The 15761-nt window shown below is 50.0% G+C and overlaps 1 protein-coding gene across 1 annotated transcript in view; it reads right to left on the bottom strand.

Annotated features, from left to right (window-relative positions):
* The window catches only part of LOC142487948 (uncharacterized), a 93596-nt gene extending 79565 nt beyond the window's left edge, over positions 1-14031 (bottom strand). Inside the window, exon 1 of the mRNA XM_075588115.1 lies at positions 13463-14031. Within this exon, the coding sequence (XP_075444230.1) occupies positions 13463-13532 (70 nt within the window). The 5' untranslated portion in view covers positions 13533-14031. The remainder of the gene's footprint in view (positions 1-13462) is intronic.
* Positions 14032-15761: the final 1730 nt, after the last annotated feature.

The raw sequence follows: 15761 nt of genomic DNA, 5'->3' as shown, positions 1-15761 counted from the left end.
CCAAAGAAAGAAAACAAGGAAATGGGCACTGCGGATTGATCTTCAGAAAATATATTACATGCCAGGACCCAAATCATCCACTGTTTACAACGATGATATATCTCCAACTCTTCTAATATGAAGAGCATGGGGGCACTAATCGTAATACTTGGGATCAGGCTTTTGAATTACCCGTCCCTCAAAATCCGTTACCCACACAGAATATACCTTAGGGGCAGCCAGCTTGCTGTTGGACTTCTACCCTATGCATGAATACACATGTCCCTATAAGCCACTCTCTCATGATGGAACATATGAGGGAATCCTTAATAAATTCCTTGACACTCATTTTAGATTGGAGGTAATCAGTGACGGCCAACTTGAGCCAATCATGCCAGTTGTCATCTATCGCTTGCATGACCGGTTCTGGGACATAACGGAAGTCATGCCCGTGAGAGTAACGGTACCTGTTTTTTATCGCCCTGTCAGCTCGACAAAGCCTTAGTATTTTGCGGGCAGCTAAGACCCAAAACTTAGGTTCCTCAGGGTCCACCACCTGGTATAGAATAGAGGGGACCTTGGGTGTCCTAACACCTAAATTAATTTCTCCTAGCCGTTGGCGAATGGCTTCAGCTGTATCCTCAGGTGAGTAGCGACTTTCCCCCCACCAATGATCCACAATGGGACCATCTACCAACAAGAACCTGGTTCTATCCATGCGGGTAGTTTTGGAGGATAATGCGCTGGCTTTCATTAAATCACTTTTATAGCAGAAATCCGTATTGCTTAGGTTCTTCCTTTCATACATCTATCCATGCTGGTGACATAGCCCTGGAACATAGCATCCCACCACTTAAGAGGTTCCCCGGACAAAGGTTCAGGCCTGGAACTACTTGGCCTAGTGCATACCTGGGGAAATTCTCCAGAGGTATTAGACTGCTGAGATTGTGATCTGGATGATTCCCTAAAAGATCTGAAAGATCCCCGAGACGTAGACCTTTTAAAACAGCGGGACACAGGTATTTCTCCCTCCGAATCGTCAGATTTGCTATCCCCCCTCCCAAAAGACCAATCCCTCAAATCAGGGGATAACCCAGGTGACATATCACATGCCACATGGGAACGGTGAAAGCACAAAGGTGGAGGTGGTAGGATCAGTGACAGTGGCCTGGGCAGGGGCAGGAGTGGGTAGGGCCAGTGACAGGGCATGAACAACTGGGGCCGGTGACTGGGGCCTAGCAATGTCCAGGGCCTGTCCATATAGTGCGGACTTACCATGGCCCGTGGGGGTGGTAGGGGAGTGACGTCAGGGGCACAGTGACCTCTTCCCTTGCATTGAGCCCCATAGCAGGGGGCATCAGCAGGGATCAGTCCCGAGCTCACCGCTGTTGGAGCTGGCGGTGGAGCAGGAGGTTTCGCAGATACCATCTTGGTGACGTAAGTGGGCTGTGACAGTCTCACGAGTCTCTGCGACAGTCTGGCTCGAGTTCGGCGGCGTCGACGACGTCACATCCGGTAGAACCGGAAGTACGTCACCCTGCAGCACGCCGAACAAGGCCCCGCCTGGCTGCTCCTCATCCAGATAGGTTGCAACTGGATCCTGTTGGGGGTAAGCGGTAGGAGTCTCACCCATCTGAAGGTAAGGGACGGTTACTGGCTCCACAGGTTCTGCTACCGACAGGTCCTTCACAGCGCCGTCATCCTCCTCAGGCGCGGGTCTCCTCCGGGGCTCCGGCATCACCATGGCTTACTGGACGGATGACTCAGAACTGGAACGCGGCCGCAGAGCACAGGTGGGAGAGGATCTTTTCTCCGCAGGTCTGGCGCAGCTGGGCACTTCTTCATCTGGGGCAGGGGAGGACACCTCAACCAGGACACGATGTCGGGGCACCTCGCCTTCCCTGGAAACTACCGGCACGGGGCTTGCTGACCCTCACACCGCCAGGGGAGGCGCACCCAACACCCTCTGGATTGTCCTCATCCTCCCGGTAGTCAGGTAGTGTCGATACCGGTTACGGTCCTGGAACCAGCAGCAACGGGAACATGGGGGTCGTCTCTGGCACCGGACTACGGCTGCATCCGGGCACGTTGTTTAGGGCACTCGGGCCCACGACATCCTCTGTGGCATAGAGGTCAGGGTAGACCGGAAAAGATGAGGTGGCAGGCCAGCAGTAGGGACCGCAGTAGGACATACCATGGGGACCGCACGGGCTGGTGTGGAAGCCCGGTCAATTGGCACGAACAGGGCGGGAGCCTAAGGGCTGGCAGGCTACATAAAGAAGGTGCCACAGTGTTGGCACCACGCATTGAAGCTGGCATTGCCTCCTGGAAGCCGGCAGTGCGGGCAGAGGCACCCAAGGTGGATCTGGCCATTCAACCGGACGACGAGATAACCTCTTGGGAGATTGTAATTAGTAGCCTCCAGATTGTCCATCGCTGCACTGGTAGCGATTGAGGTATTGTACAGAGGGTTGTGCAGTGGTTCCTCTCTCTTGCTCAGCTCCGTGGAACTGAGGTGGGTGCAGCAGGTTGCGGACTCCTCCCAGCTCAAGGGCAGGCTCCGATTGGATGATCAGACTTGGCCCCCAGGGAATTTGGGCAGGGCAGTGCAAATAGTAGTGTGACATGGCTCCGGCTGAGCCAGTCACTTGGAGGGGCGGTGCCTGGACGTGGCGCCAAAAGCTTGCAACTGATTTTCAGAAAAGCTTGCAACTCATTTGCAGAAAAGCTTGCAACTTTGGTTTTGCATTTTAGACTGCAGCCCAGTCCTACATAATAAAGGTGCCCAAGGTCCCTCACGATACACTTTAAGGGGCCCGTCCCTTGTAGAACAGATATGGGGTTCATGCTCCCGGGATCATTTTCCTACCGGGTACGCCCTCAATACCACAGTACATGGTGCATGGTGCATGGGGTCCCCAGAGCCTGAAAGGTCCTGTCCCAGAAACACAGTCTATGTGAATTGGTACCCAAGGGTCCTCATGGTAGGTTGTGAAGGCCCTGGCCCATGTTCAATATAGGATGAAGGGTAACAGCGCTCCCCGGTAACATGCACTCGGGAGGTCGCCCCAAGTTGCACAGTACATCGTGCATAGGTACCCAGGGGTCCTCACGGTATGTGGTAAGGGTTGTCCTTGCCCTGTCTTGGATACGATGAAGGGTAACAGTGCTCCCCGATAACATACCCTCGGGGGCTCACCCCAACAAAGTTCTGTCCTTGGAAAGGGTCTAGGCCCCCCCTCCTTGGTTCCTTGGTGTCGCCTCAGGGAGAGTCTCTTCCCCCCCTCCCCTGCCTTAATACAAAATGGGTGCCTGAGGTCCTTGGGGTAGAATCAGGGGCCCGGCCCTGGCCTCTTTCACTGCCAAGCACAGTCCTCTAAACGGCAGTGCTGTTCAAGTCCTAAAAGCCTGTCCTGTCCTGTGCCCATCTCAGCAGCGCCTCCAATTGTAACACAGTTCCCCCCCTCTCTGGAAGATGTACTGCTGGTTACTGCTGTCTGTGGTGCGTGCATACCTGTGAGGGTCCAGGAGAGCTGAGTGGTCCGCGATGGTGTGGGGAAACAGGACAGGCTTTTGTAGATTTTACTTGCTTCCCATGGTGTCAGCGCCTCCAGCTCCAGTGGGCTCCAGGGTTCCCAGAGACAGTCCCCACCCCTGCCCAATACACTGTAGACTCAGGCAGGGGAATACAAAAAGGGATGCTTTATTGAGCAGTCACAGAGACACTTCCACACCCCTGCCAAATACACTGTAGACTCAGGCAGGGGTATACAAAAAGGGATGCTTTATTGAGCAGTCACAGAGACACTTCCACATCCCTGCCCAATACACTGTAGACTCAGGCAGGGGTATACAAAAAGGGATGCGTTATTGAGCAGTCACTGCAGATGTTATACAGCGCATGCAGATAGATGTCAGAGGGTCCCAGGCCTCTGGATGGTGCTGGGCTCTCTGGTAGACTTGAGGCCTATAATCTCTCTTACTCGGTCACCCCAAGAGGGACTGACTGCATGTCTCACTCCCAGTCGGGAGGAGCAGCACACACCACACCTCCTCTCCCTAGGAGGGGTGGAGTAGAACTGCTATAATTTAGCCCTTCCTCTCTGATGCAACAGAAGGGGAGGGCACAAGGTCTGTACAATGATTGGCTACACACAGACCCTTGTGTCACCACCTCATGTCCCTCAGAGAGTCAGCATGAGGGGGGTCAATGCCCCTAGGATACCCTGCCACAGCCTAGATCAACTAAGGACTTACGTGACAGGAGGCAGAGAGGCAGTCTGGACTAACCATACTACATATATATATATATATATATCCCTCTGTATATACCATACCTCTATTTACATATACATATGAACCACATTAACCACGACTTTGGGGTTTATATTTCTAGTGTTGGAATATCTATAACACTGTCTCTTCTTATTTTGTGAACATTTGAGAAAACTGAGCAATCAGGAATTTCCCCCCCATCATTTTTAGTAAGAATTTGCATACAGGGCTCTTATTTGGCTATATAATCATTTGTCTCATTATATTACATTTATAACACGTTGAGTGTTTTTTATCCTCTCTCCCTTTTCATCACAATTTATTAAATCATTGTGTTGTGGAGCATGCACTTCGACTTTTTGTTTTAGATATGTATATGTATGTATATGTATATAGAGGTATACTATATACAGAGGGATGTGTATATATATATATATATACAGTATATATATATATATATATATATATATATATATATATATATATATATATATATATATATATATATATATACTAGCTGAGAGACCCGGCGTTGCCCGGGATATGAATCCTGAATAATTATGTGTAAATGTTGTATAATAATGTGTAAAGAAATATTGTAATTGAATGTAAATTTTATGTAATAGTTGGGAAAAGTGTGTTTGTAAACAAACAACAGTACAAAGAACATGTACCTGAGCACAACTTAGCAAAGTGTATGTTACTTGTTACGGTTGTTAGTTCACAAAATGTTATTTTTTCAACCTTTCCTGAAACATGTCCAGGTCCATTGTTGATAGTAGTGTATTTGACGGCAGCTGTAAGTGGGTTGTGTCAGTGAGTGGTGTGTGTGTGTGTGTGTGTGTGTGTGTGTGTGTGTGAGTGGTGGGTGTGTTTGTGTGAGTAGTGGGTGGGTGTGTGTGTGAGTAAGTGGTGGCTGGGTGTGTGAGTAAGTGGTGGGTGTGTGAGTGAGTGGTGGGTGGGTTGGTGTGTCAGTGAGTGGTGGGTGTGTTTGTGTGAGTGGTGGGTGTGTTTGTGTGAGTGGTGGGTGTGTGTTGGCTGGGTGGATGTGTGAGTGTTGGGTGGTTGGGTGTATGAGTGATGTGTGTGTGTGTGTGTGTGTGTGTATGTTGGAGTGTTGGGTGTGTGTATGTTGGAGTGTTGGGTGTGTGTGTGATGAATGTTTGCATTGTGTTCATAATATCTTTTATTACAACGAAGACCTGACTGACTGTGGGAGGTGTGGTGCCAACGGAGGGGGAGTGTTGGTGCGCACGTTTGGGGGAGGGTTTGCGTTTTACGGGGGGGGGGGTGTTTAAGGCGCAAGGGGAGGGGGGCATAGACGTAGCAATCTGCATTGTGTTGAGTGTAGTGTGGCTGCCCCCACGGTGAAGGTGAGGTGTGTTTCCACCGGAGAGGGTGTGGTGGGGGGGTTTGGCATCCGGGAGGGTGTGTGTTGAGGCGTTGGGTAGGGGAGGTGTGTTGAATATGCGGCAGCGTACGTTGTGCGGTGGTTGTGGCGTGGTTGGGGGGTAGGGGGGTGTTGAAGTGTTGTTTTGTGTGACGTATCAGCACAGGAGGGTTGGGTGTGTGTGAGTGTTGTGTTGGTGAGTGTTGTGTGGGTGAGTGATTGTTGTGTGGCTGCCTGTTGGGTGTGTGGCTGAGTGTTGGGTGTGTGTTTGTGTGTAAGTGACGCTGTGAGCCTATATTGTGTAGGCAAGCAGACATGTGGCAGGACGTGTTGTTGAATTGAAGCTGTGCTCCTATCTTGTATTGTGAAGCAATTATGTGGCAGCACAGTGAAGGTGAGGTGTGTGGCCCCCGGAGGGGGGTTGTTGCGGCCTACGGGAGGGGGTGGGGGGTTGTTGCGGCCTACGGGAGGGGTTGGGGGGGGTTGCGGCCTACGGGAGGGGGTGGGGGGGTTGTTGCGGCCTATGGGAGGCGTTGGGGGGGTTGCGGCCTACGGGAGGGGGTGGGGGGGGTTGCGGGCTACGGGAGGGGTTGGGGGGGTTGCGGCCTACGGGAGGGGTTGAGGGGGGTTGCGGCCTACGGGAGGGGTTGGGGGGGGTTGGCGCCTACGGGAGGAAGTGCGGGGGGGTTGCGGGCTACGGGAGGGGGGAGGTTGTTACGGGATACGGGAGGGGGGAGGTTGTTGCGGGATACGGGAGGGGGGAGGTTGTTGCGGGATACGGGAGGTTATTGTGGGATACGGGAGGGGGGAGGTTGTTGCGGGATGGGGGGGGGAGATTGTTGCGGGTTACGGGGGGGGGAGATTGTTGCGGCCTACGGGAGGGGTTGGGAGGTTGTTGCGGGATACGGGAGGTTATTGTGGGATACGGGAGGGGGGAGGTTGTTGCGGGATAGGGGGGGGAGATTGTTGCGGGATACGGGGGGAGGTTGTTACGGGATACGGGAGGAGGGAGGTTGTTGCGGGATACGGGAGGTTGTTGCGGGATACGGGAGGGGGGGTGTTGCGGGGTAGGGTCGTGTGGGGGGGCTGCGGGCTACTGGCGGGGGGGTTGTAGCGGCATACGGGAGGGGGGGTTGTTGCGGCATCTGGTAGTATTGTTCGGGAGGCGTCCGTGAGGGGGTGGTTGTGATGCGTACGGGAGTGTGTTGTGGGCTAGTGGATGTGTACGGTCAGGGTGTTTTGAAGTTGTGGCGTACGGTGGGGGGGGAGGGGGTTGGAGTTGATGCGTACGGGAGGGGTGTGTATGAAGATGCGGGCGTTGTCCGGTACCGAGGAGGGGCTGTGGCGTTCAAAGTGAGTAGCAGAGGGTGTTTTTTTTGGGGGGGGGTGTGGTGTTGTGGTGGTGAACGTGCGGTCCGGCGTGCTTGTCATGAGGTGAAGGGGAGGGGTGGTGGCAGGGTAGACAGGAGTGTGTGCGGGCCGGAGAGTGGCTGCGGTACCGGGAGAGGGCCTGCGGTCCCGAGAGGGCGTGCGTTCGTGATCTGCATTGGTGGTGAAGGGGGAGTGGGGGAGGGTGAAGAGGCGTGGGCGTCGATGTGCGGTCCGTGAACGTGAGGTGTGTCCGCGGTCCCTAGGCCGGTGTGCGGGCCCGAGAGGTCACCGTGCGCTGTTGGATGAAGGGTTGAGGTGAGGACGTGCGTTGAAGGGGAGGGGTGGTGGCAGGGTAGGCAGGAGTGTGTGCGGTACCGGGAGAGGGCCTGCGGTACCGGGAGGGCGTGCGCTCGTGATGTGCATTGGTTGGGGGGGGGGGGGTGAAGAGGCGGTGGGCGTCGGTGTGCGGTCCGTGAGCGTGAGGTGCAGGCCGGTGTGCGTGGCCGAGAGGTCACCGTGCGCTGTTGGCTGAGGGTGGGGAGTGTTGCGGGAGGGGTGGTGTGTGTGTAAACTGCAGAGATGGCATATAAGAAGAGCCTGTACCTGAGGTCGTGTGTTGTTGTGTATTCCGCAGTTCTTTTCTGAGGTGCTAGCAGGCGGTGAGGGTAGTTTTTTTCTGAGGTGAGAGCAGTGAGGGTTAGGTGCTGTGAAGCGTCGTCCCAAAGCTCAGTGAGTGTTGGGAGAGTGTGCCAGTGGTGTAGGTGTGTTGAGCGTTGGCCGCAGGCCAATGAGAGGTGTGCGGGGGCGGGCCAAGGGAGCAATCACATTGGCCTGAGGCGGAGTGACGGGCCAAAGGACCAATGTGATTGCCCCTAGACACAGGGACATACAATGTTTAAAAAAAAAAATATATATATATATATATATATATATATTATAGTGTATATATATATATATATATATATATATATATATATATATATATACAGTATATAGATATATAGATGTATGGTGTGTGTATATATAGAGAGAAAGGGTACAGATATATTTATGTAAATAGAGGTATGTTATTGTGACGGTGAAGGGGTAACCAGGCTCACTAATAAAGGTCTGCCTCTGCTAAGAGGCAGAGGTGCCAGTTTGGCGCATGCCCCTTTGCAGAATTGAAAAACGTGCCCACCTAGCTTCAGGGTACCGGCAAAACATTGATAGGCTGGTGGCAAAATTCCCACGCTCTGATTGGCTGAGGAATTCTGTGAATGGGACTGACATCCTATAAGAAACCTAGCAGCCAATCAGCTCAGGAGATTCCAAGCGTCAAGACAGCAGCGGCAGATTTGAACCGACCAAAAGATGCTCTGAGAGAAATAGACGCGAGCCGGCTTCAGACTTTTCGGGGCTGGAATTGTTCTGAAAATCGAACGTAGTGGTCGCGGCTGGAACTGCAACCCAAAAAAGAGTACCAGGACGTTTGGTACTCGTCCCGGTCAAGGGATTTCAACACCTCCCGAGTGGGAAGAGCTGTGGCGGCAGGACCTGCCTGCCCAGATCAGTTCCAGGACTTTTCAGGCTTAGTCCCGGTCATCTAAAGGACCTTATAAAGACCTTGTTTTCTGTGCTATATCAACCAGGAAAAATGAGTTTTGTAGCCCAGATCCCCCAGTAAGTGTGTTTTCCTCTGTATAATTGTAATCCACTGTGGGTACGTCTGTTTCGATGGAGTAAATGACAATTTGTTTTACTTCTTGGTTCTGCTCAATGAATGATCCCGGTAAAAAGGTGTAAATGCCTGGTCACTCGTGACAGTTATATACAGAGAGAGGTGGTATATACAGAGAGAGATGGTACAGTGAGAGAGGTATTGCATAGTGACAAGGTGAGGCATGGACTGAGCGAATAGTACAGCGAGTTAGTGACACTGATGTATAGCGGTCACACAGAAGACCACTGTACAGTGATATACAGATGCATTGTACACAGAGGAGGGATTTAGTGACACATACAGGTGCCTGGCATATTGTCACAGAGACTGTGCGGCGGTGACCATAACACATAATGGCCCATATCTACTAAGCTGTCCTTATCCCAGTCAATGGGTTGTAAGGTGTCTTCCAACGCTGGAAGTGTCTGCATAGTGAATATGGGCCAATGTGTACAGTGATCAGAGAGTGAGGATACAGAGGAGTAAAGAGTACCACTACTTTCTTATTTACGCACGCGTTCAAAGCTTATGTATTAACAGCATTTACATTAAATATGATCTGTAATTTTCTCTCCTTAAAGCAGCAGTTCAAGCAATATCCTACATGTGTGTTTTTTTGTGTTTAATAAATCAGTTCTGTACTATGAGAAAATACTTGTAGCATTTATATATAAAAAGAATGTTTTAAAGACATTTTTAATGTTTCTAATGTAGGAAGCATTTCCAAAGTGACAGCCCCCTTCCCCTTCTGATAGGCTCTGGCTCTTGAGCCCCACCCTCTCTCTAGCAATGAACAAATTATATCTAGTAACTGCCCAGTCACATAATATTGCTGGACTACGTTGCCCACAATGCTGTGCAAGAACTGAATTAAATAACCCTGAGCAAGCAATCTATTACAGTCGATTACAGGAGAACGGATCGATCTGCAGCTTAGCTAATCACTTGTCAGTGTGCAGATTGTATTGATGCACATATTGAACGGGGAAAACAATATATATATTTTTTTTAAACGGCAGCTTGAACTGCAGCTTTAAATTGGTATATGAAGCATATAAATAATACTATAAAGCTTGGGCTCTTCTATAACCGACACGTCTGGAATCAAGTGCACTAATAATACCTTTTAATAGCATTTCAACCACAAAATGTGAAATATATATATTTGTGTGTAAACAAGGCACTCCTAGTTAAATACTGTATAGTGCTAAATATTACAATAATAAGTGCTGGATAGTCACTAAGTGAAATTAATGGTGATTTAAAGTATTATAAATAAAATGATGCAAGTGCCCAATAAGTGATCTCAAATTCAAAACATGCAGCTCAAAAAAATAATCAGAATTTGTTCCATTGCTTCCAATCTAGAAATCTTCAGAAAACTTGGGGAGCGAAAGGGGAAAGAAAACAGCATTGGTAGACAATAGTCTAGGATGGGAAAGCGTGGAGAGGTGGAAGGGGACAGCGTCTCGGCGATCTCCCCACCTCGCTGGTCTCAGCGTCTCCCGTGACGTCATCGCGTCACTCCCGGCAGATGGCACCCAGATGCAGGAAATAACGTGAGGACCACACAGCCAGTTCCCTCCTCTCAGAGCGTGTCCAAGAACCACCACTCCACGTGTGTCGCACGCGGCTTGGTCAGGAGCAGTGGACGAAGCCGAATGCGAAACACGTAGGGTGGTGGTTCTTGGACACGCTCTGAGAGGAGGGAACTGGCTGTGTGGTCCTCACGTTATTTCCTGCACCTGGGTGCCGTCTGCCGGGAGTGACGCGGTGACGTTACGGGAGACGCTGAGACCAGCGAGGTGGTGAAATCGTCGAGACGCTGTCTCCTTCCACCTCTCCCCGCTTTCCCTTCCTAGATTATTGCCTACCAATGCTGTTTTCTTTCCCCTTTCGGTACCTGCGCTCCCCAAGTTTTCTGAAGATTTATATTATGTGTGTGTGTGTGTGTAGCCAGATGGGAGGTGATAAGCAGCATGGGCAGCGGTCAATAGGCACTGGAGTAATCCAGAAGGAGCGATGGCATGTGGTCACCAACAAGCTTGCAGTAACATGGGGTTCAGGCATGGCGGCGCCAGTAACGACTGTCGGAGGACACCAGTGACCGCCTATAAAATATAGTCTTTCAATCAGTAACAGCGACAGCAATAACTTCTCCTGACAGAGGGGCTTCCATGCTCCCTCCGGACAGGGGCACCACTGACTTGGGGCGTTGGAGGGAATGCGCCAAGATTTATGGTCAGGCGGAGTGGTATGGATGGACGTCCTCTATGGGGAGGGAGCAGTCTCTCCTCTGAGGTCCTCTCTGTGCTCACTGGTCCTGTGACTCTGGTTCTCACTTGGGGAGCTACTCTTGGCTAACTGTTGGGACCATTTTAGTAGGAGACCCAACCATGAGACACTTCAGGCAAACTCCCCTCCTTATGATTCTTCCTGCATACACCCAGTGGGACCTCTCTCTTATAACCAAGCGTGAAACACTCCCGCTGCTAGAACTTGATACTGGGAGTGACACTGCACTAGATCTGGGAGTTAACCTCTTCATAGAAACACAACACGTATCATAATATCTGGTGTATCGTTATACTTTTCAAGTGGTCAAAGGGTCTTCGAAGCAGTAGGGGGACACTGCATAGTTTCCAGATATTCTACACCAGCTTAAACATTGGGCGAAGCTCTTTGGAACATATGTAATAAAGGTTTATAGATTTATTTATTTTTACACTTTAAAAACGGTAAGGCCAGAACCTTTATTAAAAAAAAAAAAATACTGCTTTATTTAGAAAAGCAGGTGGAACAGCTCAGTTTAAAACTAAAAAGCAGCATTCCTGTGGGTTTGTAAGTAGAAAATTAATGCTACTACCCCCTAGTACCATCATATTTATACCAGAGAGATGGTATTAAAACCCCTTTGCTGTCCCAGGGGTCAGCAACACGTTTTGCTTAGTGCTAAAGTGCTGATTTTATCAGTGAGGCTCCATTGAAATCTATTAGACAGCGTTGCAAAAAATCAGAGAATATCAGAGCGTAGACGATGTTAGTTGTTATCGGAGGAGCATTCGTCGGTTATTATTACTGGAGCTAAGCGGATTTCTCCTGGTTTTGAGCACCCCGGCCATTTACACTTTATAATAATAATAATAATAATAATAGCATGTTCTTGTATAGCACTGCTAGTTTTACATAGCGCTTTACAGAGACATTTTGCAGGCACAGGTCCCTGCCCCGTGGAGCTTACAATCTATGTTTTTGGTGCCTGAGGCACAGGGAGATAAAGTGACTTGCCCAAGGTCACAAGGAGCCGACACCGGGTATTAAACCAGGCTCCCCTGCTTCAAACTCTCAGTGCCAGTCAGTGTCGTTACTCACTGAGCCGCTCCTCCCCCCTATATTATGTAACTATTCCCCGGTGAGACGAGACTCTTGTTTGTATGCACAGACTGAGCCGGGAGTGAAGGAGGCAGCAGATGCCCTCTGCATGGTGCCCTGAATGTATATGCCATGAATAGGAAATGTATTCATGAGAAGTTTGACTCTTCCTACTCACTCCTCTCTCTCCCTGAAAACCTCCTCCCAATCTGCAGCCCTCACTTTGGCTGAGACAGCCCTTATCTCTGGGCTGCCGCTAGGCTGTGTGGCAACTGAAGCAGTGAGACCAGGGCAACTGGTTCGGGCTGGCTTTGGGAAACTGGGACTCACAGGCCTGAAGAGCAACTGAAATGGAAGACCTGGAGCCACTGGGGTAACAGGACATGTGAAGCCGGGGGCAACAGGACATGTGAAGCCGGGGGCGACAGGACATGGACAGCCTGGGGCAACAGGACATGGACAGCCTGGGGCGACTGGACATTTGAGCACTGAGGCAAGTGGATGTTTGAGGATTGGGGCAAGTGGCTATGTGAGGCCTGGGACAAATGGACACTTGAAGCCTGAATCAGCTGGGCGCTTGAGTCTAGAGGTAACTGGACATTTGGGAAGTGGGGCAATTGGACATTTTGTGGACTTGAACATCTGAATGTTTGAAGACTGGGGTAAATAGGCAATTGGAGCTTTAAGGACTGGGGCATCTGCTTCAAGCAAGGAGTAATTGCAACTATGAGGTCCAGTTCACTGGAGTACTTAGGCTTGGGGCAAATATACATACCATGCCAGGGCAACTGGACATTTGAAGATGGCTGTAACTGGGCCATGTGAAGCTGCAGACTGGCCTGGGAGAAGTGAACCTTTCAGGCCTGGGGTAATTGTAGTTCTGAGGCCCAGTGAGCTGATGGAGTTCTGAGGCTTTGGGGCAATTGGACCGACAGTCCTGGGGAAACTGGATATGAGACCTAAGGAAGCCGATTTGTAGCTGGGGAAGGCAACTGAATCTTTCAGGCCGGGGCAACTTAACATTTTAATACCCCTTTACCTATAGAGGGCTGATAGGGTCAGGACTGGACTGCAACATAGCTGCATGCTGCATGCTGGTGGAGAATACATGATGGGCCATAACTACCCAAGCCCTCACCTACGCAGATAAGCAAATCCCTGCCCAGGTCTCCCTTTCTTCCTCCCCCCCTCCTCCTCCCCACCCCCCACAGTGCAGACCTGATCTCTCCTCCCCCCACCCCCCTCTCTCGCCTGTTTTAGCTGCAGGATTGCCAGTCCTAATCCCCCGTCGGACACCTCTGCGTTTCTAAATCTGCCCCAGGTCAAGGCAGCCAAACACCCAACCCCCCGTGCCCACCCTCCTGCCCCCTCACCTGCTTCAGCCTGCAACGTCCTGACATCCTTCTGTGGTGCTCCTTCGTCTGTCGTGGACACCACTGGCATCCTCCTTCCGTCTCCTTTGTGCAAATCCCCAGGATCCCTGCACTGTGTATATCTACGTACAGTATGCACGTATTAAAGGATATTAAAGGGGGAGAAGGGGACGGGGGGGGGGGCCTTCCTGGGATGAGAGAGAGGGGGTACTCAGAGTATGAGCCCTAGATGCATTCCTGCATCTCTCCTGCTACAAGAACACACAGGCTTGCTTGCTGTGTCAGGAGCTGGGAGGCTGCGCACTGCACAGTCAATGCATTAGTGCAGCTCCACTTGCTGATAAGGAGGCAGCCACTGGTGATGCTCTGTCATCCTTGTGTGATGTCAGCAGTACCTCTCTCTCTCTCTCCCATGCAGAGAAGGCAGGGTGTGGGCCACTGCAGAGGAGATGGGGAAGGTGTGTGAGACAGGACTGGCGTAGGGAGAGGAGACAGAGGTTGTGTAAAGAATCTCCTCTCCTGTAATTTCTGGTCCACCCTCCCAGGGTGACATATCCCCCTCTCACTGGTATAATTGCATCAGCTCTGAATGCAGCAGCAGTAGCAGCTGTCGGGCTTTTGTTATGCAGGCGGCAGAGAGGAGCTGATACAGGCACGTTGCTCTCCACGTATTGATTGGCTTATTTCTGGCTCTGAACGCCTTTATTTGCTGCCCCGGAGAGGCTCGCAGCGCATTGCAAATGGCAAAGAATTATTGCTGCAAGTTCCCAGCCGGCAAAGAGCAGAATCTGGGAGGGTTAGGCGGGAGACTTTATTGGGGCCCGTGAGATGATGCTAAAAATCAGCGAGACTGACTCCAAATCCGTGAGAGTCACAGAAAATCAGGGACGCGAGAGAGGACATTCCTGCGCTGAGATTTGGGGGTTCTTGCCCAAATAGTGGCATTTTCATGAAAGAATACCGATTTAGGGGCTTATGCAGAGAGGATAGAGAAGGGAAATAGCACCATATTTTGGAGAAAATACTTCCCAGAGAAGCTTCTCCTGTAGAGAACATGGAGAGATTCATAAAATTCTCCACAGCAGGTTTCTTTACTTTAAAAATTGCCAAACACGTGGAGAGATTGGTAAATTCGCCATGTTAAAATAGGGTGGTATGCAGGTAGCATAGATGCACTGCAACTCGCCATTCTGCCCTATATTATAGTGAGTTCAATCTAGCCAGAAAAACTTGGCAATTTTGAATCTCATCAGAAAAATTAGGTAACGCAGCTTTCTGCATACGACCATAACTTGCTCCAATTCTGTGGCTATTTTCTTGCCGTTTTCACATTAAATAACGTTCCTCTCTGCATAAGGCCCTTAGTTTTTTTTCTTCAAAATACACAGATTCCCAACAAGCTCTGAGAAACCCCAACCATTACCACATTATATATATATATATATATATATATTATATTATATATATATATATATATATATATTATATATGCATATAAGTGTCAAAAGGAGTGCTACTGGGCGTGGCTAAATGTATACAACAAAAAACAAAAATGCCCAAAGCTACTTCCAATGTGACAAAAATACACAGTGCAATACCTATATATTCTCTTGTAAAAGGGGTCATTTAGTTTAACCCTTTGGCCAAAGCGTCTTAAGCCTGCTGTCACTTACAAGGCATGACCGTAGCAGGTCCTAACACTCACCTGGGTTAAAATTCTTATTTACCTGTATAATTACAGGAAGAATGATCACATTGGATCTGTCATAACCTGGCAAAATGAAACTGACCTGCCAACTTGGAAAGTGGGGTGGGGCAAGCATAAACCTTTGGGGGGGAGGGGCCACTACCCTCCCATAAGCAGCTGAGACCAGCTGCACACAGTTAACAAAATACACAGATTCCCAACAAGCTCTGAGAAACCCCAACCATTACCACATAATATATATATATATATATATAATATATATATATTATGACAGAAACCAGGGGATGGTAATAAATTCCATATATAGGGCTCCCAGGATACTGAACAGTTTCTATCCTGTCTGGCCTGGGAGTGCAGCCTTATAATACATGCACTCCATCCCACAGTTTGGCAAGCGCTGGAACTGAGGGATGAGAGATCCAGACCAGAGTTTGTCTGCTGCCTGATTTCTGTCACCTGTCATGCTAATTAGAAATCAGGTATGTAAGACTGATTTCCTGTTTGCTCTCCCTCTCTTGCCCAGAGCCTGGAAGGCTGCTGAACTACAGTGGGGAGAAGCCTCTTCCCCACACAGGTTCAATCATTCTGTTC

This window comes from Ascaphus truei, chromosome 2, assembly GCF_040206685.1.
Source record: "Ascaphus truei isolate aAscTru1 chromosome 2, aAscTru1.hap1, whole genome shotgun sequence".
NCBI classification, from domain to species: Eukaryota; Metazoa; Chordata; class Amphibia; order Anura; family Ascaphidae; genus Ascaphus; species Ascaphus truei.
This window is presented reverse-complemented; position numbering and strand designations above follow the sequence as displayed.